Source organism: Petaurus breviceps, unplaced genomic scaffold, assembly GCF_028583685.1.
Source record: "Petaurus breviceps papuanus isolate PSGF00001 unplaced genomic scaffold, PetGlider_PUasm1.0 140, whole genome shotgun sequence".
NCBI lineage: Eukaryota > Metazoa > Chordata > Mammalia > Diprotodontia > Petauridae > Petaurus > Petaurus breviceps.
The window spans coordinates 50,865,429-50,888,471 of record NW_027185698.1 but is presented as its reverse complement, the minus strand read 5'-3'; the positions used below and the strand labels follow the sequence as shown (position 1 = coordinate 50,888,471).

At 39.8% G+C, this 23,043-nt stretch overlaps 1 protein-coding gene across 1 annotated transcript; it reads left to right on the top strand.

Moving 5' to 3' along the window:
• The first annotated feature begins 4,546 nt into the window (after positions 1-4,546).
• Positions 4,547-22,382, top strand: OLFML1 (olfactomedin like 1). Its single transcript, XM_069072897.1, has 3 exons — positions 4,547-4,878; positions 6,554-6,839; positions 19,543-22,382. The coding sequence occupies exons 1-3, from the start codon at positions 4,759-4,761 to the stop codon at positions 20,313-20,315; spliced, it is 1,179 nt and encodes a 392-aa protein (XP_068928998.1). The 5' UTR covers positions 4,547-4,758; the 3' UTR covers positions 20,316-22,382.
• Positions 22,383-23,043: the final 661 nt, after the last annotated feature.

Genomic DNA, 23,043 nt, shown 5'->3' with positions numbered 1-23,043 from the left:
TTCCCTCTGTTTGCCTCAGTTTCCCGTAGGATAACAATAACACTTTCCTCCCAGGATTGTTGGGAGGATAAAATGAGATGATATTTGTAAAGCACTACATAAATGCTAGCTATTATTATATGGAAAAACAAATAGTCAAGAATATTAAGGGACATGTGGAAGGAAAATATGTATGTGTATATATACATATATATATATAATGATGATAGAATTGCATCCCTAGACATTAAACATAATGCAAAACATTATCAGTTTTCATTTTTTAAAAATCTATTAGATAATAAGCAAAAAAAGCAAAAGAAAGAAAGAGTGAATGGAACAAAATAAAGATACCAGATATGCAATCAAATACAAATAATAGATTAGTTAAACCCATTAAAAAATACAGAGAAGAATAATTGCTTAGGGAATGTGCTTAGGGAAACTGATTAGCAAATATGATTGGGAATGGTTTTAGAGAGGGAGACAGTCTCATCCAAGCAGAACAAAACACAAAACAAATAAACACTAAAATAGGAATGGTTGGAGGTAGTTTATTTCATACTTCAAAAAGCCTTTATTAAACTCCTACAATTTTCTAAGCACTATAGAGTCTCAGACAACTTTTTTCACTGGGAAAAATAAAAGAAATTATAGGCAATGAAGTAGACGGACTTGGTTTCATTACAAAAATTTACATGAGAATGCATTTTAACTAAGATGAAAAGAAGAATAACAGACTGAGGGAAAATATTTGCTAGTTACTCACCAGATACCACAGTGAATTCCAGCTGGATGATAGACTGAAGCATTAACCAAAAAAATAAAAAAGGAAAAAAGCATTTACGAAATTTGAAGAAACCAGAATAACACTTTTCTTAATTACAGAGTTGCCAATGATTTTGCTTCTACTAAACAGAAAGGAATACTAGGCACAAGATAGATATGCTTGATTACATTAAAATAAAATTCATACAACCAAAAGAAGAAACAAAAACAAAGTAACAAGTTGGTGTAAAATATTGCCAGATATGCTAAATAAAAATTTGACATTTAACATATATAACAAATTGTTAAAATTACACAAAAGCAACCTATAGTCTCTAAGGCAGGGGTAAGGAACTGTAAAGCCAAGCACAAGCAACTTTCCAGAGGACTGATGCTGTGAACAGCTTCAAGGTTCTGATAGTATAGCAAACTCTCTATTTATTCAGCAGTAAATTAAGGCAAAACATTCACAGAAAATCAAGGTACAGCATTCACCATGTCACATCTCAACAACTTAACACTGAAATGGCCACAGTAGTTTTCACTGGAGTGGTCACAGTTCTAAGCAAAGTACATTCATTTAGTGAATCACAAAGTCCTTGATTCAATCATCCTTAAGGAGTAATGTAATGTAATCAAGAACTCTGACCTTTGTACTTTGTGTCCCTTAAGGGACAAAGTTCTCCACCCATGGGATGCAATTAAGCTACAATTTCATCATTCACTACTCAGTACCCTCTTAAGGGGTAGTGGAAAATACAAAGGCCATCTACCCCTAGGTCACAAGTAAGTTAAAATTTCATCAGTCACTACTCAGTACCCATGGAGAGGTCTTTTCATTTTGACTCTAGGCAGGCTCTCATCTTCCATGTTTCCTCTTCCATAGTCCCAGCTCCCATCTCAATCTAACCAACTGCCAACTCAGTTCAAAGGCAGACAGTTCCCAGTTCCTTGTCCAGCTCTCCATGCAGTTCCCGCTCCACACTGAAGCTCAGTGTCCAGTCCACCTCAAATCTCTCATAGTCTCTGTTCCCAGGAAGACAAGGCTTAACAAAGCCACAATAACATTTATTCACATTAACAAAGCCACAACAACATTCGTGCAAAGTACTGGCACCACAGTCATGCTTCCTCAGTCTTCAGCAGCACTGGCTGGCACTTGGAAGTCTTAGGCAGATCCCAGAAGTTGATAGCCCCTCAGCCTGGTTCTCAGAAGCTCTCAGCAGAAGTTCCCAGAAGAAAAGTCTCAGCAGAAGCTCCATTCTCAAAATCAAAATCACTTTCTCCAGCCTCCACACAGCTTGCTCCAAGAAATTCTGTCTCAGTTCTCAATTCTCATTTCTCTTCTCAGTTCTTCTCAATTCTCAGTTCAGTCTTCAGTCTAGCAGAGAAACTCTCTCTTCCTCTCTCCCTCTCTCTCTCCCTCTAGCTGCTCTGCCTCTGATGCTTGCCCCAAGAAGTTCTGACTCTCCCATCTGGGGCTTTTCCTTATATATATAGTATTAGCTCCTCCCTGTTCAGCCCCTTCCTGTTACATCAGCAACAGGGGTTCATACTTTCTGTTTCTTAACAGAGGCTTGATATAATTAATTTGAAACTAGGTGCTATGTACCCATTAGCTTGCCAATACAAAGGGATCTTCAAATTTCATTACAATTACAGGAACCTGGGACCCTTTAGGTCCTTAAGTGTGGCCCTTTGACTGAATCTTTTGATTCTTGAGGACCTAGAGAGCCCCATGTGTCCTTGAAGCCCCAGGATCCCCACCCCTTCAGAGGGATAAATGACCAAGGGACAACAGCAATGAAACACAAATTGGGAATTATGATGATAATTGTATTAATATAGCACTCTTAGGTTTATAAAGCACTTCAGATATGTTTACTCATTTGATAGTACTCAAAAAAATTACTCTACCTCTTTAATAATCAGAGACACTCATTGCAACAATTCTCAGGGGCCACCTTCTACACTCACCAAAATGGCAACCAAAAAACATTAAAAACAATTAAATTCATTGTCTAAATTGTGGAGAAACAACTACAAACATTCATTGCTGGTAGAATTGCAAATTAATAAAATATTTTTAAAAAGCAAAAATCTAGCACTATGAAATAAAAGTCACAAAAAATATTCTAATTCCATTATTGGTAACAAATGTGAAGTAGATGCTATTATTACTTCCATTTTAAAGATTAAGGTAACTGAGGTTTAGGATTAAGGAAACTGAGACTATGCCCAGAGTCACACAAGCTAGAAAGTATCTGAAGCAGTATTTGCACTTATACCTCCCTGACTGCAGAACTAGCCCCAGTCCACTGTATCCTAGCTGCCTAGTGCAACAATCAAAGTCAAAGGCTCACAAGCTGCCTCCTCAACAGCCATAATTTGTGGACTTTCCCCATTGTGATGCCCCCATGGGCTACCAGAATATCTGGCTACCACTTAACACTGGAAAAGAATTATTGCACTCTTCCCCAAAGCAGCCCATCATCCTTATCTCCCTCCCACCAGTATCTTGGATTTTGTCCCTATGAAGCCAGGGTCTGATAGATGGGTAAGCTTTAGCTTGATTTCGTCTCAAACCAGACCTCCATGCCATTTTGTGGTCACCTTCAGTCCGTGCTGTATCAGGCATACCTTCCCCCTTTAGGTTCCCCAACTAGAAGATAAACTCCCTGAGGGCAGAAACTACCTTAATTACTTGTATTTGTAAATACTTCCTAAATATCTGTAAAATAGATATAATGATAGCACCTACCTCCTAGGACTGTTATAAGGATCAAGTGAGATATTCATAAAGGGCTTGGCACAGAGTAGGCATTGGGTAAATGTTAGCTGTTATTTTTATTTTTTTATAAATCTATACTGGCTCCATGACCCTTGGCAAAGCCCTTAGCATCTCAGTGCTCCAGGCAATTCCCAAGGCTTCTAAATTGTAGAACAGGTACCAGTCAGATTTGAATTAGAAGTTCCCTCTGCCAATGAAATCACAGGCCTGGTCTGTCCCTCCTTGCCCCCGAAAAAGGCTCACTGTATACAAATGATACTGCTAATACAGATAAGGAAATTGTGGATTAAAAAAATAAGACTTATACAAAGTCACAGAACTAAGACTTGAAACATAGGTCTTCCTAGTGCTAAGTTCAGTGCTCTGACCACTGGACCACTAAGGCTTCCTTTTGCTGCATTGGTTGTAGCAAGTCTGCTCTTAGTAAGAAGGTGGTATCAGTGACATAGGCTGCCCTTGAGAGAGAATTTCCCAAGTTTCAGGGTGGAACCTTGAATTAATAGGAGTGTGTTATGCCTTAGTACAGTACGGGTCTGTGGTGACATGCATTTTCTTTACTGCTTCCTGTGCCTTTAAAATTGCAGAGGGAATCTGGACATCTGGACAATGGGTGTGGTCTCCCAGTAAAGTTCTGTCAGAGCTTTATTTTTCCCAGGGCCTGGGAAAACAGAAGTTCGTTTCAGGCCATTCAGCTTTAGAAAGCATAACGAGAAGTTTTTCAGTGAACTAGAAATATCAAACTTAGAAAGAGAAACACAAGAAAGAAAAAAAGTCCCCCAACAATGGAGCTTTAAGCAGTCCCAGGCATTGGCAGGTGACAATTCTTTGCCTCCCAACCCCTCAATTCAGTGGTTATGATAGTAAATCCCAAGTCTCCCCCCACCAACTTCCCCAGGGAGGTGTTGTGTAACATCCTATGGCAGTGAAAACACCCATGCCTGGAACTCCTCACATGACTGGCTCATGCATGAACAGCTGGATTTGATTACCAGAAGGCGCCTTGTTTGGAGCAAACAAGCATTCTTCACTGTTTTCCAAAGGCTTGCTGCCACAGTAACCAACTTCAATTGCTGTGCCCCCCACAGACTCCAACTCTTCATGCTGCACTTTCAAATCACAACATCATTCGACCGCAGCTTCCCCAAGGTTTCTTGGGTGATCATTTTATTTCTCTTTGTTTCCCACCCCACTCCCTCCCCCCCCAGTGATTTGGTGGCATCATGACAGCTCAAGCCAGACCCTTCTTAGTACTCTGCCTTATGAGTTTTCTTCTTCAACCACAAGATGCCCAAGACCCAGAAATGGTCCAATACATCTTTCGACGCTTTCAGATCTTAGAGGTAGGTATATTGGAATGGCCAAAAAATGTGTTGTTCCTTTGTAAATGTCTGCATTTTCACTTGTATTTAAAAAAAAACACATGCCTTGCTTTTCTCCTGTTCTTACTGTGACCATCTTGACAATGAAGTATGTTTCTGAAAAAGCAGGTGCTATTGTTTAGGAGAATATATGTTTGTGAGTATGTATGGAGAGACAGAGTGAGAGAGGAGGAAAGACAGAGATAAAAGATACATGAAGCAATGAAGAGACTTAGCCTTGAACTCTGGAAGGCTTGGATTCTGGTCCTCCTAACACATACTAATTATGTGACCCTGGGCAAGTCATTTAAATTTCCAATATCCCAGTAACTTTCCAAGACTGTATGTTGCAAATGAGTTTCTGGCCTGCTGTGGTAGAAGGAGTTTCAGCCCCTTTGTATGTGTTTATTATATTTATGTATTTTTTTATCCAGACCTTTTGTTTCATTGGTATGGGGAATTCCAGTGAAAAACTCCTTCTAAGAGTTAAATGATGTGCAATTTACAGTCTCAGAGAGTCTCCTGGGGCACTATGACTTACCTGGGCTCACCCTGCTAGTAACTTGTCAAAGACAAGCCTGAACTCCCATCTTTCTGATTTCAAGCCCAGCTTGCTATCAACTCTACTACATTGCCTAAAATAATGTGGAGCTAGAAAATTAATATCATTTTTAATCACACAATACTCTCAAACTGACCATTTCTTCTGGCAATTTATTAGATCGGCACCAAAATTAATGAAGAAAAAAATAAGTTAGAAACTTAATTCTGGGTTGGTTTTTTTTTTTGCTTTCAAGCTGAATTCCATTTTTTAAATGAATTAGTCTATAGTTTATATTAAAATAAGTTAATTAAGAATAAAAGAAAGTGTATGATCCTGTTTTTAGTACACTAAGTTCTGATAAATTTTTGGTTTTTCTGTCAATGTATGTCCTACACTTGGTGGTTGTTTCCTATCATTTTCAGAGAAATTATAGATTCCAAAGGAGTAATATCACATTTTTTGCTTACAATTCTGGTCAAAATACTGCCCTTAAACGGGGTAGCCAAATTACCAAGATTCCAAGGCCACAAAACAATTTTTAAGAGTCGAGATATCATTGCTGCTGCTGCTTCTGTTGCTAGAACTCCTCCTGTCCATCTGACCTCCTTAAACACATGCACTGCAGTCATGGACACTTGGAAATCTCACAACTGCCCCTCAGGTAATGCCACCTTGCTTACAGGTCCCTAAATGCCTCCAAGTTCTCCTCAAAATAAAATTTCACAACTACTTACATATATGTCTATAGTTTGCTATTTTCAGGGCTACAAAACTGTTTCAGAAAGATGGGCATAAAATATGGAAAGAATCCCCCCCCAAAAAAATCACTCTGGCCATTTCACCTGGAACCATTATCTGGAAGAGAAGGTCAAAGCTACTCGGCAAATAAAACCATTTCATTCTACATACTTTTGCTCTACTGGGAAAGAAAAAAGGAAAGGAAAAGGGAAGGGAAAGAGAAAGAAGGAAAGAAAGAGGGTGAGAGAGGGAGGAAAAGAGAGAAAGAGAAAAAGAAATATATAAAATAATTCCATTTTGCTTTTTTCCCCCATTTGCTAGTAAATATACATTAGGAAATAAAGTCTGAAATCAGTATTTGTTTTCTGACTTAAGCAAGGGCTGGAAAAATGTCGCCAAGATACAAGGGCATACATTCAAGAATTCCAAGAATTCTCTAAGAAGGTCTCTGCGGACCTGGAGAGATGCCATCTTTATAAGACTCAATATAAGAGTGAAGTGGATCACTTGGGGGGCAGAGTTGAAAGAGCGCAACGTGAGATTGACTACCTAGAATACATTAGGACATCTGAGACATGTATAGAAGACGATAAGATGGTGATGGAAAAGCAGATTAAAGACTCTGAAGAAGAGCAAAAGGTCAGGACTCTCCTTAACACAAGTAAGAAAGATTTACCTTTTCTAAACCTTCTCCACCAGGTTCCCACTCTGGGGTGGGGGAAGGGCTCTCTGCACATACAATTAGAACAGGGGTTTGTTAACCTTTTCAGCATCATGGTCGCCTTTGGTGCATCTAGTGACGCCCATGGACTCCTCAGAATAATATTAAAATACAAATATATAAAATGAAATGCATAAGATTACAAAGGAAACCAATTATACTGAAATCGTTACTAATTTTTTAATCAGTTTGTGGACTGCAGATTAAGAACCACTGAGTTAGTGATAATGAAGATGAGGCAACCGGACTTTTGTCCCAGAACACCTGGTTGAGAGGGTGATAAACAGCACATGCAATGCTTTGATGTGCTAAGGTGAACTCCTCCCTCATGGTGTCTACGTTCCCCTTAACCCCCAATATCAGTGCCCCACGATCCCTGTGTCCCCACCACAAGGCACTGCCTCACCAATCCATTCCTCAACTGAACGTGACTTTTATGCTAATTGCCCCAGGCATAAACATTTTTAATTACAGTTCTACCTAAAGTATTCAATGGACAGAATAACTCTGGTCTTTATGGGTAAAAATATACATAGAAAGGGAGATACATGAATATACAGAGGAACATAAAAATGGGTCATTCCCACATGTGCATACACTGGTCACCTCTAAGAAAGCAGCATTTCCACAGAAATGTACTTATGGAAAGATCCCAGGCCAGCCATGCAGCAGCAGATGTTCCCTAGGCTGACTGAGCTCCAGGAAAGTGGGTCACACCTTCCGCCTGGTTACAACTTCCAGAAAGGATGGAGGGATAATTTAATCTCCCAAAACAGGGAAGACAAGAAACTGTCTTAGTAGCAAGGAAAAGGCAGCTTTCAATAGAAAAGTCAGAAAATAAGGTACTCAGGAGAACAGCAATAAACATTTCATGGCTTCTAAGGAGAACTTGGTTCGTGTTTTATTTATCCTATTTATGCTGCTTTTGAGCATGGTTAAACCAACCAGAAAGGGCTAAGATTATTAACTAGGTCAGGCACTTGAATTCTGTAACCCAATTTCACACTCAAGGCTATGCGATTAATAATATTTAGAAACTTACACAATAAAAATAAACCCCGTTTCTGTGTGAAATGTGGCGACTGAATTGGGCGACATCTAAGGCACCTCCCAAGTCTAAATCTATGACCCCATGAGACTAATAAAATTAAATAACTTCACATGTTTATATTAGCCTCCCATTGTGACATTAGAGAACGCAATACCTATATCAGAATCCCATTCATGGAATTGGAATTATTTGCAAATTAGTGCACCAGAGTACTAAAAAGCAAGGACTGATTTGATCCTACCCAAAATAGCAAACAAGCAGCTAGATGGCTCATTGGATTGAGTGCTGGGCCTGGAGTCAGGAAGACCCAAGTTCAGATCAGTCCTCAGACACTAGCTGCGAGACCCTGGCAAATTGCCTAACCTCTGTTTACTTTAATATACTGGAGAAAGAAATGGCAAACCACTCCAGTATTTTTTGCAAGAAAACTGTATGGTCCATGGGATCATGAAGAATTGGACATGACTAAACAACCACAAAAATAGCTAATACCAATTTTTTAAATTGTATTTTATTTTTAATTTTAAATATATTATTTATTTCTTACATTCTTTTAAAAAACTGAGTTCTGAATTCTCTCTCTCCCTCCCTTCCCCCACCCATTGGGAAGTCAAAAAAATACTAATTTTAAAAAAACTTTTGTTATTAAGTTTCCTGAAAGTTTTCAAAAGTAGGATTTTCCCCTTTTATATAAATTTAAAATGTACTCATTTTACCTTTGTTCAAGATCAGAAATACAAGACGTGATACCCACTCTGAAGTTTTGTGTTAGCACAACAGGAAAGGGAGGGCAACCAAACCAAAGGTAGGAAGGGAACCTGGAAACTGTGTCAGCACTTCCACCAACATGGGGGCTGCCTGCACCCAATGTCTTTAAGTTATTTAGAGAGTACAGTCACTGACACTGAATCATGGATTGGTAGATATTAAGCATAAATAAGAATTTACTGTTATTATTTTGTTAACATTAACATATTTTTAGTACAAATAGGTCAGATTACATGGTTTTTGTTTGGTTTTTTAATATCTTTTGGGCTGTTCAGAAAGCTTCAGCAGATGCAGCAAGAGAAGTGTCTTTATGGAGGCCATATCTTAACCCAAGATTTATCCAGAGGAAAAGTACAGTGCCAAGTCACAAAAGTACAGTATCCCTTGTGTGCTCCTCTGACCCATAGCCTTGCCAGTCCATGAGACCCTGATGTGTTCCCTGACAATTCCAGGGATCCAGGACTTCTTTGACTGTGAATTCCTTCTCTGAACTAATCTATAAGGCCCAGTTCTCAGAGGATATGGTGTTAGCTAAACCCTCTCCTTTTTGAAGAACAGAGAAACAAGGTTAGCAGAGGAGTTCAGAGAGAGGAGATGGCATCAGCTACAAGTAGAATTGAGACCAGAAATTCAAAGCAAAGTCTGAGAGGGGAGCTCATTAGAAGTAAGGTCCAGGTTTCAGCACACCTGAGGCAGATGACAGGTTATCCAACAAGCTGGACAAAGAGTTCAGGTATAATTTGTCACATCATAAACTCATATGCTGTAGACACATGAAGGTTTTACATCCAGCCTTGATCTGGTCGGTTCCTTTCTTGTCACTCGCCCAAATCCCTGTCATCTGACATACCCTACATTTATGCATTTTCAGGGAATGTACAGGACAGGGAGCATCATTCTTTCCCCTAAGAAGTCTCTCTGGACCATCAGGGGTAGGCTTGAAGGCTGAAGCTAATTTTGGGACATAAAGGTGACAACCTGGCTCCTGGGTCCCATACTCTGGTCCATATCCTTCCCACTTCAAATACTGGAGGTGACTGATGGCTGTGTCTGTGGTAGCCAAGGATTTCAATCAATTAACAAGCATTTACTAAGCTCCTATTTTGTGCCAGGAATTGATTAGGTGCTGGGGATACAAAGAAAAATAAAAAACAGTCCCTGTCCTCAAAGATCTTATATTTTTATGAGGAAGACAACATATTCATAGGTCAGTAAATACAGAGTATATACCCCCAAAATGCACAGTAATTGAAAAGGACTGGAAAAATCAGGAAAAGGCTCAAAGAGAGTGACATCTAAGCTGAGCCTTGAATTCAACAATGTGAAGGTAAGAAAGGAGGGCATTCCAAAAATGGTAGTCTGTGCAAAAATATGAAAATGGGAGATAGAAAGTCACTGACAGAACAAATCAGCCAGTTTAGCTAGGCAAGGGTGGGGAACCTGAGGCCTCAAAGCCACATGTGGCCCTCTGGGTCCGCAAGTGCAGCCCTTTGACTGAATCCAAACTTCACAGAATATATCTGGCCAGTCAAAGAGTCACACTTGAAGACCTGGAGGACCACATGTGGCCTCAAGGCTGCAGGTTCTCCATTCCTGGCCTTGTTCCTTCCCTAATAGCACGTAACACAATTCTGGAGGAAAAAACTCACACCACTAAAAGATGAAGTCCTAAATGCACAGTGCTGTTGTGGGTCTCAAGGCCAGTGTAGAAAGATGGCCTTTATCTTGGCACCAAGGCTTTTGCTACAGTCTTTCCTACAGTTCATACAACAGCTTTGTCCTGTCTCTTGAGAGCCTCAATTCTCACTCTGTAGTTCCTCCCTGCTTGCCTCAAGCACTTCTGACCTGGTCCTTCAGCTTTTTCTTTCATTACTTCCATCTCTAGGACACTTCTTCCTCTTCCTGGTTCTTTCTCCCAGGAACCTCTGCTCTTCTCCAGAAGCCCTTCCTCCTTTCCTTTATGTAGGGGTTCCAGTCCACAGCACCATGGTAAAGCAAATCCTTTTCAGAAGGACTCTATTCCTGTAAACCCACTACCCCAAATCCTCTCATGCCTTTCTACATCTGCCTGCCACATTATTATAAGTACCCACTGTGGGCAGAGCATTGTATTAGACACTGGGGAAGATATTGGGATTAAGTTGTCCCTCCCCTTCTGGAGAATACAGTCAGGTAAGTGAAAGGTTTTTTTGTTGTTCAGTTGTTTCAGTCATGCCCAATCCTTCCTAACCTTGTTTGGGTTTTTGTTTTTTTTTTGCAGAGATACTGGAGTGGTTTGCCATTTCCTTCTCCAGCTCATTTTACAGATGAGAAAACTGGGGCAAACAGAGTCACACAAAGTGTCTGAAGCTAGATTTGAAAACAAACCTTCCTGACTCTGGGCAGCTAGGTGGCACAGTGGATAGAGTTCTAGACCCCAAATCAGGAAGACTCATTTTCCTGTGTTCAAATCTGGCCTCAGATACTTATTAGAAAAAATAGAACTAGGCCTGGGAAAACCTATTTCTAATCCTCATAGACAACTGCTAGAAACAACTTTAGTTTGTGTGAGGGCTTTGGCAGTTATCTTCTAATTTTTAATCAGTTGAGCTTAGGAAAAACGGTGAATTTGTTGCTGGCAGAAATGCATAACAAAGACAGGAACGTTGAGCAAAGGAAGTAGGATGGAAGTTGCCCGCTCTAGCTGTACCTTTTGGTTTTGCTCCAATTTGATTATCACAGAAACAAGCGACATTATAGAAAATGAAAAGTACCTAGTTACCTTAGCTTGACATAGAACCTTTGTGGTTTTTCTAAAAAGAAACCTTACAATGCTTTGAAAGGACATACAACTGGGCATGACATGTATTAAAAGGAATGTTCTAACCCCAAATCAGATAGAAGACTGAGATGGGGGGCCTGAGAAGAATTCAATTCAAGAGACAGATTTAAAATGCCTAAAGACTTCTCTGGTTCGTTGACGGATTGCAATATGCTAGGGGTTTGAAAAGAACTGAAAATAGCTCTTGGAGCTATCAAGCTAAAGATAGGCTGGCCTCTTCCTCCTCTTTACCCCAAGCTATATACTAGCTGCCCACGACCAGCAGTTAGTTGCAGAGTAAAGCAGCAGCAGAAATACCTAATAGAGAGCAGGCCCAGCAGTTGAAACCTCCATAAGGAAGGGCATCACAGAGATAACAGACTGGCAGAAAACTCCAGTTCAGAGGAGAAAGCAGCTTACCCAATGACATCACCAGAAAATATTGATGGTTCTATAGTGTCAGAGGTTTTAGCTAACCTAGATAGTTGTTCCTTGGCACACATGTTACCTACCCATGTACCGCGCCATAGGTATCCCCCAATCACACATTCCCTACCAGCATTCCTTCTCTCACCAGTGGAAGGGTAACCAGTAGAAGAGTCTATCTGGGCCAGTGGCAGGAAACCTGCATGGTGGAAATCTTTCTTTCTACATGTTATGTTGCTTTATTAAATATCTTTGGTTTAGGTTGGCTAATAAAAGAAATACATCAGAAGAATCTTATGAACGAAGTCTTTGAGTGAATGCTGATTCACAAGCCTCAAACCTGGGGCAGAATGGGTTTCATATCTACAGAATATTCTGGGTACCAAAAAAGCAAATAATATTATATAGTGAGGGAGAGAAGGCAAAGAAAGTTCCTCCCCCCATACTCTCCCCAACCCTGCCAAAAAAAAAAAAATGGGAAACTCCAATATAGACAAAGCTCACTCAAGAGAGTGGGAAGAAAAGATGCTGAAACAGTAAAGAGGAAAGACAATAATAGAAGTTTTCTGCAGCCTGATCAGCAGGGAAAGGTGAGAAGAAAGGGGTGGCAGAAAGTGGAAATAGTCTAGATGTTAGATTTCAACATAAAATCTTCTCACAGATGATAGCTGAGGCCAGCATCTGTTGGCCTTGGGCTTTAGCAGGAATCTACTAATTATATATCTTTCACAGATGAGCAAGCCAGCAAGTTACATCTTATTATGAGAAAAAGAGAGGACTGTTCCAGAAAAAAAAAAGCAGGAAGGCATTGTTCTCTTTTTCTCTTCATTTCTCCAATACTAAGACCAAAGATTTACAGAGTCAGTCCTTAATAAAAATTAGTGGGATTGAGAAAGTGGTATTTGAGCTTGGCCTTGAGGGGCATCTTCAAGCCAGGACTGGATGATTTTGTCAGACATGTTATAGGAGTTCATACTTAAGTAGAAAGCTAGCATGCAGTAGAGCACAGAAAGTCTGCTTCAGAAACAGGATGGCTTGGGTTCAAATCACATACTGGCTGTGTGACCCTGGACAGATCCCCTTATCTCTCTCCATCCTAATCAGTGTATAGAACACTGGGCCCAGGTCAAAAAGACCTAAGTTCAAATCCAGTCTCAGACACTTAACTAGGTGCATGATTCTGGGTAAATCCTTTAACTTCTGTCTGCTTTAGTTTCCTCATTTGTAAAATGGGGATAGTAATAACACCTACCAACTAGGAGTGTTGAAAGGATCAAATGATATTGTAATTGTAACATGCTTAACACAGTGACTGGCACACAGTAGGCCCTATATAAATGTTAGCTAGATAATATTTGTAAGGCACTTGGCAAACCTTAAAATGCTATAATAAATCTGCTTTGATAGAAAGACATTCCTCACCAGGGAGTTCTCTGTACCTGTTAAGTCACTGGTCTTATCCCTACCTAGTTCAGGTAGAAGTTAAATTATAAGACTTCCAAGATGCCTCCCAACTCTGAGATTCTGTGAACCTTATTATGTATACACACACACATATATACATATAAAAATATATACATACACATATATACATATTTACATACACACATATATATACATATAAAAAAACTTCTAGAAATGTATATTTCTAGAGATAAAACTTCTTTCTGAAGCCAGTAGAGACTGAAGACCTACTGAGGCAGTGGGAGAATGTAAGGTACCTGAAGTCTGATCATTACATAGAGGAGAAAGACGTGAAGAAAAGCTAGAGCTAGGATTTAGTTTGACACAAAAACCTTCTCCTAAGCAACAGCTGAGGGTGCTTCTGTTTATATTACAGTTTTGGAAGGAGCTAATTATAGCTCAAATTTCAGCTGAGCAAGTAACATTCATTCAACAAGCATTTTTTTTTAAGCAACTGCTACATGTAAGGCACTGTGAGAGGTGCTGGGTATGCAAGGAAAATCAAAAAATAGCCTCAGCGCTTAAAGGACTTACATGCTATTGGGGCAGAGGGTAGGAGAAAATAGAACACTTAAGCAGATCAATATCTATATCAATATCTACAGATATTAATATAAATAAAAGTCCAGGAGAGACAATGTTCCATAATTGGTAGAAAACTGGTCTTGGCTTAGAAAGATTTGTGTTCAAGCCACAGAATCACAGAATATGGGAGATGGAATGTATTTCAGCGACAATTTAGCTTAATCATGCAGGAAAGGTAGCCCTACTGTAACAGATGTCCAGTCTCTGAATAAAGTCCCACTTCTGACACATACTGGCCACATAATCCTGAGCAAATCAGTCAACCCTCTAGTGCCCCCAAACAACTCTCCAAGACTAGAGGTTTCACAGAAGGTGTCAGTCTGCACTGGGAGAGGGAGTTTTTTCTTTTCAGAGTTCCTTATATCAATGAAATCACAAGTATGACTTTAAGGCCCCCAAAATACCACTGTAACCATTTATCCCAAAGACATCAAACAAAGAAAGAAGAAAAGGACCCCTATGTAAAAAAATACTCATAGCAGTTTGTTTGTTTTTGGTAATTGCAAAGCACTGGAAACTAAGGAGGTGCCCATTCATTGGGGAATGACAGAACAAAGTATGGTATATAAAAGTGATGGGTTACTGTGATGTTGTATGAAAGGATGAAATGAATGTTTTAGAGAAACCTGAGAAGTCTTGAATGAACTGAGGCAAAGTAAAGTGAGCAGAACCAAGAGAATAATTTCTACTGTGACAACACTATAAAATTAAATAACTCAAAAGACTTAAGAACTTTTGTCAACACAATGGTTAACCATGATCCCTGAGGGTCTTCCCCTCCCAGATTCCTTTGGTTTTTGTTTTCTGACCAGGTAAAAGAGGTCACTCTTTATCTCATTTCTTACCTAGCCTTAGTCACTGAATGGGTGTTGCTTCAGTCAAACTGAGACCTGGGTAAGATATTAGCTTAAAAAGGTCAAGGTCTCCCATTACATCCAGGGCCATCTCTAACTGTTCTAATCTATATCTTGCCACTGGACCCAGATGGCTCTAGAAGAGAGAGTGAGGCTGGTGACTTTGAACAGTCCCCCCTTGCTTAAATCCAATTCACTTGCAAGTCACAATATCACCTTCCTAATGTCATAGTCCTCTTCAAGAACAAAGGACAAACAATGAACAAAAACCAAAGATGAATCCAACCTACCTTCTGACAGAGAGATGATGGATTCAATATATAGAATAAGATACATTTTGGACATAGTCAATATGAGAATCTGTTTTACTTGACTCTGTAGATGTTATAAGAGTTTTACTTCTTTGTATTCCAGTGTGGGGTGAGGAAGAGAGTAGAAGGGAGAAAAAAATAAGTGCTTATTAATTTTAAAAAATAAGATTTAATTTTTTAAAAGGAAGGGAAAAAATAAAAGGTTTGAAAGCCCATTTTAAATAATTCCTCACTCAAGAGTCCCTAGAGCAGAAGATAGGCATGGCAAACACAATTTAGGTCAATAAATGACAGCATGGCAAGTCTAAAGAGATAGTAATAAAAGCAACAGAGCAGTGAGGTTCTAAATTTCAGTAACATAGAAGGCAAGGGAAAGGGGAGTCACACAACTAATCGGTGGCAGAGCGTTGATTTGTACCCAGATTCTCTGATGTCCAAATCCACTCTATGACTCTTTCCCGGAAGAGGGAGTACACAGTCATGTGCAAAGTACAATAGATCTGTGGAATAGATCAGTGCCAAGTGACAGCTCCGTGTATGAATAGGTTGGAGGGAAGCCTTTCTTCTCTCAGAGTTAAGGAAGTATCTTTAATTCCTTGAAGAGTAGAAGTGCTTCAAAGGGAAAAAATCATCTGAAGTGGCAGTGAGGAAATTCCAACCTATGTCAGGAGTCTGTCGGGTAGATATGCTAGGAAGATAGATGATGATAGATTAGACAGGTGATAGATTGGGTGGATAACTGATAGAGTAGATGAATAATTGATAGGTGATAGATTAGAGTGAGTGAGTGATCATTTGCATGGTACCATGCTAGGCTGTGGGGATACAAAAATAAGAAAACAAGATGGTTCCTACTAACAAGGAACTTGCATTCTAATATGGAAAGATAAATTATAAAGGTGAACAGAAAAGGGAGGAGCAGGAAGGAGGATGCCTGGGAGTATGGAGGTGGAGGTGAAGCTGGCTGGATAGTGAGCCAGAAGTGGATGGAGAATGAAGACCATGACAATAAGGACCACTGAATATTTAGAGTGAGATCATAGGTTTATGGCTCTTCCTATAGAATGGAGCACTGGACTATCTGAGGATGAAGGAATAATGATGTAGATTCAAAGGTACCACCAAGAAAAAGGTGATCCAAGTACTGAACAAAGACAATAGAGGAAAATCATGCTGTTCTGAGACTCCCTATGAAAAGGGTGGTTGACTTGACAGGGACAACATACTGATATGATGGTAATGTCATATGGCTAATGTCATATTCCAGAGCAAGTATCAGGGGCATGTTGGAAACCCCCACAAGATTTGTCAAGGCTGATAACCACTACTCACTTCTACTGATTCATGTGAGAATAAAGGATAACGACAGAAGAAACCTAAAATTAATAAGGATTAGCAAGTCCTAAGCAAAAAACCAAAATGCCAGTCTATGCTAAGCAGTGGGGATACAAAAGATAGTCTCTGTTCTTGAGCTCACAATCTAATGAGAGAAACATGTTTTCATTACTGCTATCTATGGAAGATGAGGGATACAGAAGAGAAAGGTAGATTTAGACAGTGAACAGCTATTTTAAAAGATGGCGTCTGGGAATAAAATTTTAATTTCTGATTATAACAAATAATAAATCATTTATTAAGCATTAACTCCATGTCAGGCATTGTGCTAAGGACTGGGATACAAAGAAAGATATGATTCCTGCCCTCCTGGAGCTCATGTTCTAATGGGGGAGACAACATACAAACAACTAGGTACACAGAAGACATATACATTAATATATGATAAAATGGATGGAACCTCAGAGGGAATCAATTCTAGCATCGAGAAAAGGCTTAGCTGAGCCTTGAAAGAAGAGATGGAAGCTAGACAATGGAGATGAGAAGGGAGAGCATTACAGGCATGGGGGAACAGAATATAAGATGAGATAGAGGAATTGTTTGGCTCTTGGCCCAGGATGGAGTGCACCTATAAAGAGTCATTAAAAAATATGTTTGCCTGGAGAGGTATTTAAACTAAAAGTGGATAGAGAGGGAGAAAATTGCCCTCATAGATCTTTCAAGTCAGAGTGCAGTGGATACAACATCAGAAGAAAATGTTTATTAGAGAAGACTAGTCATTCACAGGAGACAGTATCCAAGAAAAGCATCATAATAAGAGCCCCATGACCTCAGATGTCTATACATAAATACACAAAGTATTCAAGAGTGTAGAGATCTCAATAAATGGATATAAATTAAATTTCATGGGTATGACCAAGAGTTAATGGGATTGAGCTCATGATAGAAATAAGTTATTATTTTTATAATTTTTATATTAAAAACACTTAGTAGTTTGATGCTTGCAAAACACTATATATATATATGTATGTATATAAATACAGGCATATTTATGTATATGTACATAAATAGATGTATGTACATATATATAATTTTATAATCATAACAACCTTTTGTGAAAGATGCTATTATTATGCCCATTTTTTATGTGGGGAAACCAAGACCCAGAGAGTTTGTGATTTGCCAAGAGCCACACAGCTAGCGTTTTAGCTGGGATTCAGGTCTAAGTTTTCCTGAATATTGTACAAGTTCTGCATTCTATCAAATATGCTATGGTGATAAAACATCGATCAATCGTGTGATAATAAAAAATTAAAACAATCTAACATGATTTAGGGTCATATCAGTAGAAGCAGAATGACTAGAGAAGCTGCTATATGAGGGTCCATTGAACAAACTAGGCATGGGGGGGGTGGTATATTTATCTTAAAGAACAAGAGACTTGGAAACACTATGATTATTTGTCTTCAAGTAGTTAGTGAGCGTTCATACTAAAGGCAGACTAGACTTCAAGTTCTTCCAAGCTAAATCTTACCTCTATAAGAGGTCTTTGCCAACCCCTCTTAATTCTAGTGCCCTTCCTTTATCAATGATTTCTTATTTTTCCTGTCTTTGGCTTGTTTGTATGTATTTGTTTGTTTGCTGTTTCTCCCATTAGATTGTGAGCTCAAGGACAGAGACTGTCTTTTGTATCCCCAGTGCCTAGCATAATGACTGGTACTTAATAAAAGAGGGGAAGGGAAGAAGGATTTCTATAATGCCTTCTATGTGCCAGACACTGTGTTAAATATTTTACAAATATTATTTCATTTGATCCTCACAATAACCCTGGAAAACAGATGCTGCTATAATCCCCATTTTACATTTGAGGAAATCAAAAACAGAAATTAAATGACTTGCCCAGGGTCACATACCTAGTAAGTATCTGAGGCCAGATTTGAACTCAAGTCCTTCTGATTCCAAGCTCAGCACTCTATCCACACTATGCCCCTGACTCTATCCACACTATGCCCCTGAAGCATTAATAAATACTTGTTTACCGACAGACTGACTACCTCTGCTTGACTCCAAAGGGCAAAATGTAGACCAATGGGTATAGTCCATTTAAGCTCTATATAACAGAAAGCTTTCTAATAATTATCATTTCCCAGAAGTGGGCTGAGTTTGCTCAGAAGATAGTGCATTTTCCACATGGGGAGGTCAAGAAAGGGGGGTGGGAGGGTTGAGTACTAGTGCCTTTTTTAGGAATGTTGTAGACCGTGATCCTGCTCAAATACAGGCTGGATTATATGATCTCAAGGTCTCTTTCTCCTCTGTATTAATCAAGCATTTAATATGGGCCCAGCACCATCCTGGGCATCTCAAAAGAACAAAAACAAAAAAAATTATAAGAATGAGATGGTTAAATCAGCTAATAATAATAGCTAGCCTGCAAGTTTTGCAAAGTGCTTCTCATTTGGCCCTCACAGCAGCCCTGGGAGGTTGGCGCTATCATTATTCCCACTTTACAGATGGGTAACCTGAGGCTTTATAGAGATGGGGTGAGTTGACCACAGTAAGGCAGAATTTAAACTCAGGTTTGCTTAACTCCTGGACCTGTGCTCTAGCCACTGCGCCACCTAGCGGCCACTATGAATGTTGTCCTTACATATATTAATCTTGGGAATTCATCTCAAGGAAATTAAATGAATAGGGTATATATTATTTTCCTTCTGAGGAAACCCTTTATGGGAGATAAGCACTAGGACTTCCAGGTGAGGAAACTCCCTCTTCCAGTGCAGGTTGGCACATCATCCTAAACTTTCAGTCTTAGAAAGTTGCCTAGAATACCCAGGGTCCCCCATCCAGTGTGTGTCATAGGGAGGACTGGAACCCAGGTCTTTTGGGCTCCTGGGACAGCTGTCTATCTACTATTCCACTCTGGCCTTCCAATAACTTATACTAAAGAAAAGAGAAGGAAAGAGAAGAAGCCTTCCAGTTTTCTGAGAATGCAGATATCAAAAATATACAAAATAACCCTTTCTTTTATTTTCTCTCACTTTGTGTACAGGCTGTGACAACATGTTGACAGGCATAAAGTCAATGAAGATTGTGAAGACAACCAAGGACTCTCATGGCTGTTGGATGAAAGATATCAGCAATGATTCCCCCAAGATTTATTTCTTAAGTGGCTCCAGGAACAACACCATATGGGAATTTGCCAATATGAAAGCATTTATGGAAGGCAAGCCCATACCCCGGAAGCTTGTCCTGATGCTGTCCTGGCAAGGGACTGGGCAGGTGATCTATCGGGGCTTCTTATTCTTCCACAACCATGGTACCCCCAATGAGATCATCAAATACAACCTTCAGAAGAGGAGTGTGGAGGATCGGATGCTACTCCCAGGGAGCCATGGCATACCAGTCTATCACCATACCCCCTGGACTCACATCGACCTTGCTGTGGATGAGCATGGGCTCTGGGCCATTCACAGAGAGATAGACCACCTGATCATCACAAAAATAGACCCTGAAACAATGGCTGTGGAGCACACTTGGACATCCTTCTGCAGTAGCAGAGATGCTGAGGCAGCCTTTCTCCTGTGTGGGGTCCTCTATGTAGTATATAGTAGAGGTCGCCAAAGCTCCCACATCATCAACTGTGTCTATGATATCCTGCGAACCGTCAACATGCAGCACATCCCTACTTTGGTCTTGCCGACACGGCAGAGGGTTCACTCTATGATCCACTACAATCCCCAGGAGAAACAGCTCTATTCTTGGAATGATGGAAGCCAAATCATCTATAAGCTCCAGACCAAAAGAAAGCAGGCAGGACCTTAGGAAAGGTGACAAGTGGTGTGAACCAGCTCTAAGGGACATTGTCTATGGAAGATTTTTTAAATGATGCTCTAGGCCACAGGGAGCTCTTGGGCTGAATGAGAAAGTACTAATAGATATCTCTTTCCTCTAATGTTATTTAGACATATAGTCTAGAAGTGAGACTGCATATAAGCCATCTTTTTATTGGACCTATGATTTCATCAAGATTCCCATTGAGGAAACCCTCTCCACCAAATTAGATGCAACAACTCTACCACTTGTCTAGGTTTGGAGAACCATCTAGGGCGCTGAGGGGGTTCCTCAACTAGTACATATCAGAGGCTAGACATGACCCCAGAGATTCTTTACCCTGAGGCTGCCTCTCCACCCTCTACAACACCCTGCCTTGCTTTTGCCCTCCTGTAGCATCATGTAATAGATAGAAAAGTAGTTTCATAGTCAAGAAGACACGTGTTCAAGTCCAGCTTCTGATACATTCCAATTGTGTGACCTTAGGTAAAACTCAAGCTCTCAGTACACCCAGATCTAACTCTAAGCCTATATATGAGTTGTAGGGCAGCTGCCAGTGTGCATTGATAGAGGAATATTGCTCACTAGGAGTCCCCTAAACCAATGAAACCACAGCTCCAATTCTTCATCCATCCCCCTTCCCCCACAAATTAATCTCTGATTAATAATCATGATTATTTCTTACTCAAAAATCTTCTACAGCTACCCACTGCCTTCTGAATTATTATCATCACTATTATTATTGTTAATAATTACAGCTGATTGGGGTGGCTAGGTGGCACAGTGAATAGAGGAACAACCCTGGAGTCAGGAGGACCTGAGTTCAAATCCGGTGTCAGACACAACACAAAAACTAGCTGTGTAATCTTGGCAAGTCACGTAACCCCAATTGCCCTACCTTCTCCCCCCTACAAAAAATAAAATAAAATAAATACCTTAAAAAATAATTACAGCTGATATTTAGAGTTTGCAAAGTGCCTTGCCAACATTAACTCATTTGATCTTCACAATGACCACATGAAGTAGGGAGTGAATTATTATCCCCATTTTAGAGATGAGGAAATTAGACAGTGAAGTCAAATGACTTGCCCCAAGGTCATCTAGCTGATAAATGGGCCAAATTGGAACCCTTATCTTTTGCTTCCCAATCCAGGGTTATTTCTACTATGTGATAGCTACCTCCTAGTTAAGTCCAGACTCTTCAAGGCTCCTTGTAAAGCCCCAAACTATTATTAAAAAATCATCCATGTTCTGTCCATCTTAATCAACTCTTTCATTTTTACATATGAGGAAACTGAGGCTCAGAAGAAAGGATCTGCCCAAACTCTGAACTTCTGGTGCTCAAATACCTCATTCTTTATACCATATCCCTCTTTCATATTTCCATGCCTTACCTTCTGCTATTCTTTCTGCCTAATGTACCATTTCTCTTTTGCTCTGCCCTTCAGAATCCAGCTCAAATGCAACCTTCTCCATGAATCCATACCAGAGATTTGTTTCTTTTTCAGTCATTCCCTAATCAATGGAAACACACTTTGTTTCCACTTTTCTGCTATCCCAGAGTCATATATGTGTGTGCATGTACAAGTATTTATATATACATACATATACATATGCATACACCCTTTCACTTTTGTCTTTCATTTCCTTAGAAGTATATATGCAGTAGTGGGATTATTGGGTCAAAGGACATGGATAGAGACATTGAAATACTACTTTCCCAACCCCACCAATAGTATGTCAGCATGCCTACCTTTTGCAACCTCTCCAACAGGGAGTGTCCCCATCTTTTTTCATCTATCAATTTGCCTGGTATGATGGTAAATCTCAGAATTGTGTTCATCTGCATTTCTATATAAATCATCTGGATCATGTTTTGATGTCACCATTTGTAGTTTGCTATTGCTCTATAGAAAATAGCTTGACCATAATATTCTGCTTGTACCTCTCTTAACAGCCCTTCTTACATTCTAGCTTGCACTTTACATACCTGTATTCATGAGTTTCTTGAGGGCAGAACCCCTATTCTCAATTCAATAAATTTCTGCTAAGCACCTTGAGTTTTTCATTTATAGATCTCAAAGGACAGAGACACGGGGCCACACTCAGCTCTAACAACAGATTTACTGGTAAAATGTCCATAGCATACACAAACGAACACATCAGTTTCACCAGTTTCCTACCCCTCCCATTCCAATTTCTGAATTATCCATTCTGGTCTATATGAAGTAAAGAGGGATGCTCTGTAGGTCTAGGAAAACCATCCCAGTCCCAAACCACAATCTGTGTCTGGGTAGTACTGCCTTACACTCAGGAGGGCAAAGAGGACCTAGAGCCTCCTCTAGATGCTTCATTCTTGGATGAAGTAGATAGTCCGGGAATGTCTTGAATATCCCAATCATACAAAGGTTGGTAGAATCCCTCTGGTGTTAGGAGTTGCTCTCATAGATTCTGTTGTTCAATTGTGTCCTATTCTTCATAATCTCATTTGGAGTTTTCTTGGCAAAAATTCTAGAATGGGTTGCCATTTCCTTCTCTAGTTCATTTGACAGATGAGGAAACTGAGGCAAACAGGGTTAAGTGACTTGACTAGGGTCACACATCTAGTATGCGTAGGAGGCTCAGGAAGATGAGCCTGACTGCAGGCCCAACACTCTATCCATTGTGTCACCTAGCTGTTTCTATCTACTGGTCTCATTCCTCTTCTGGCTCTGTTGAC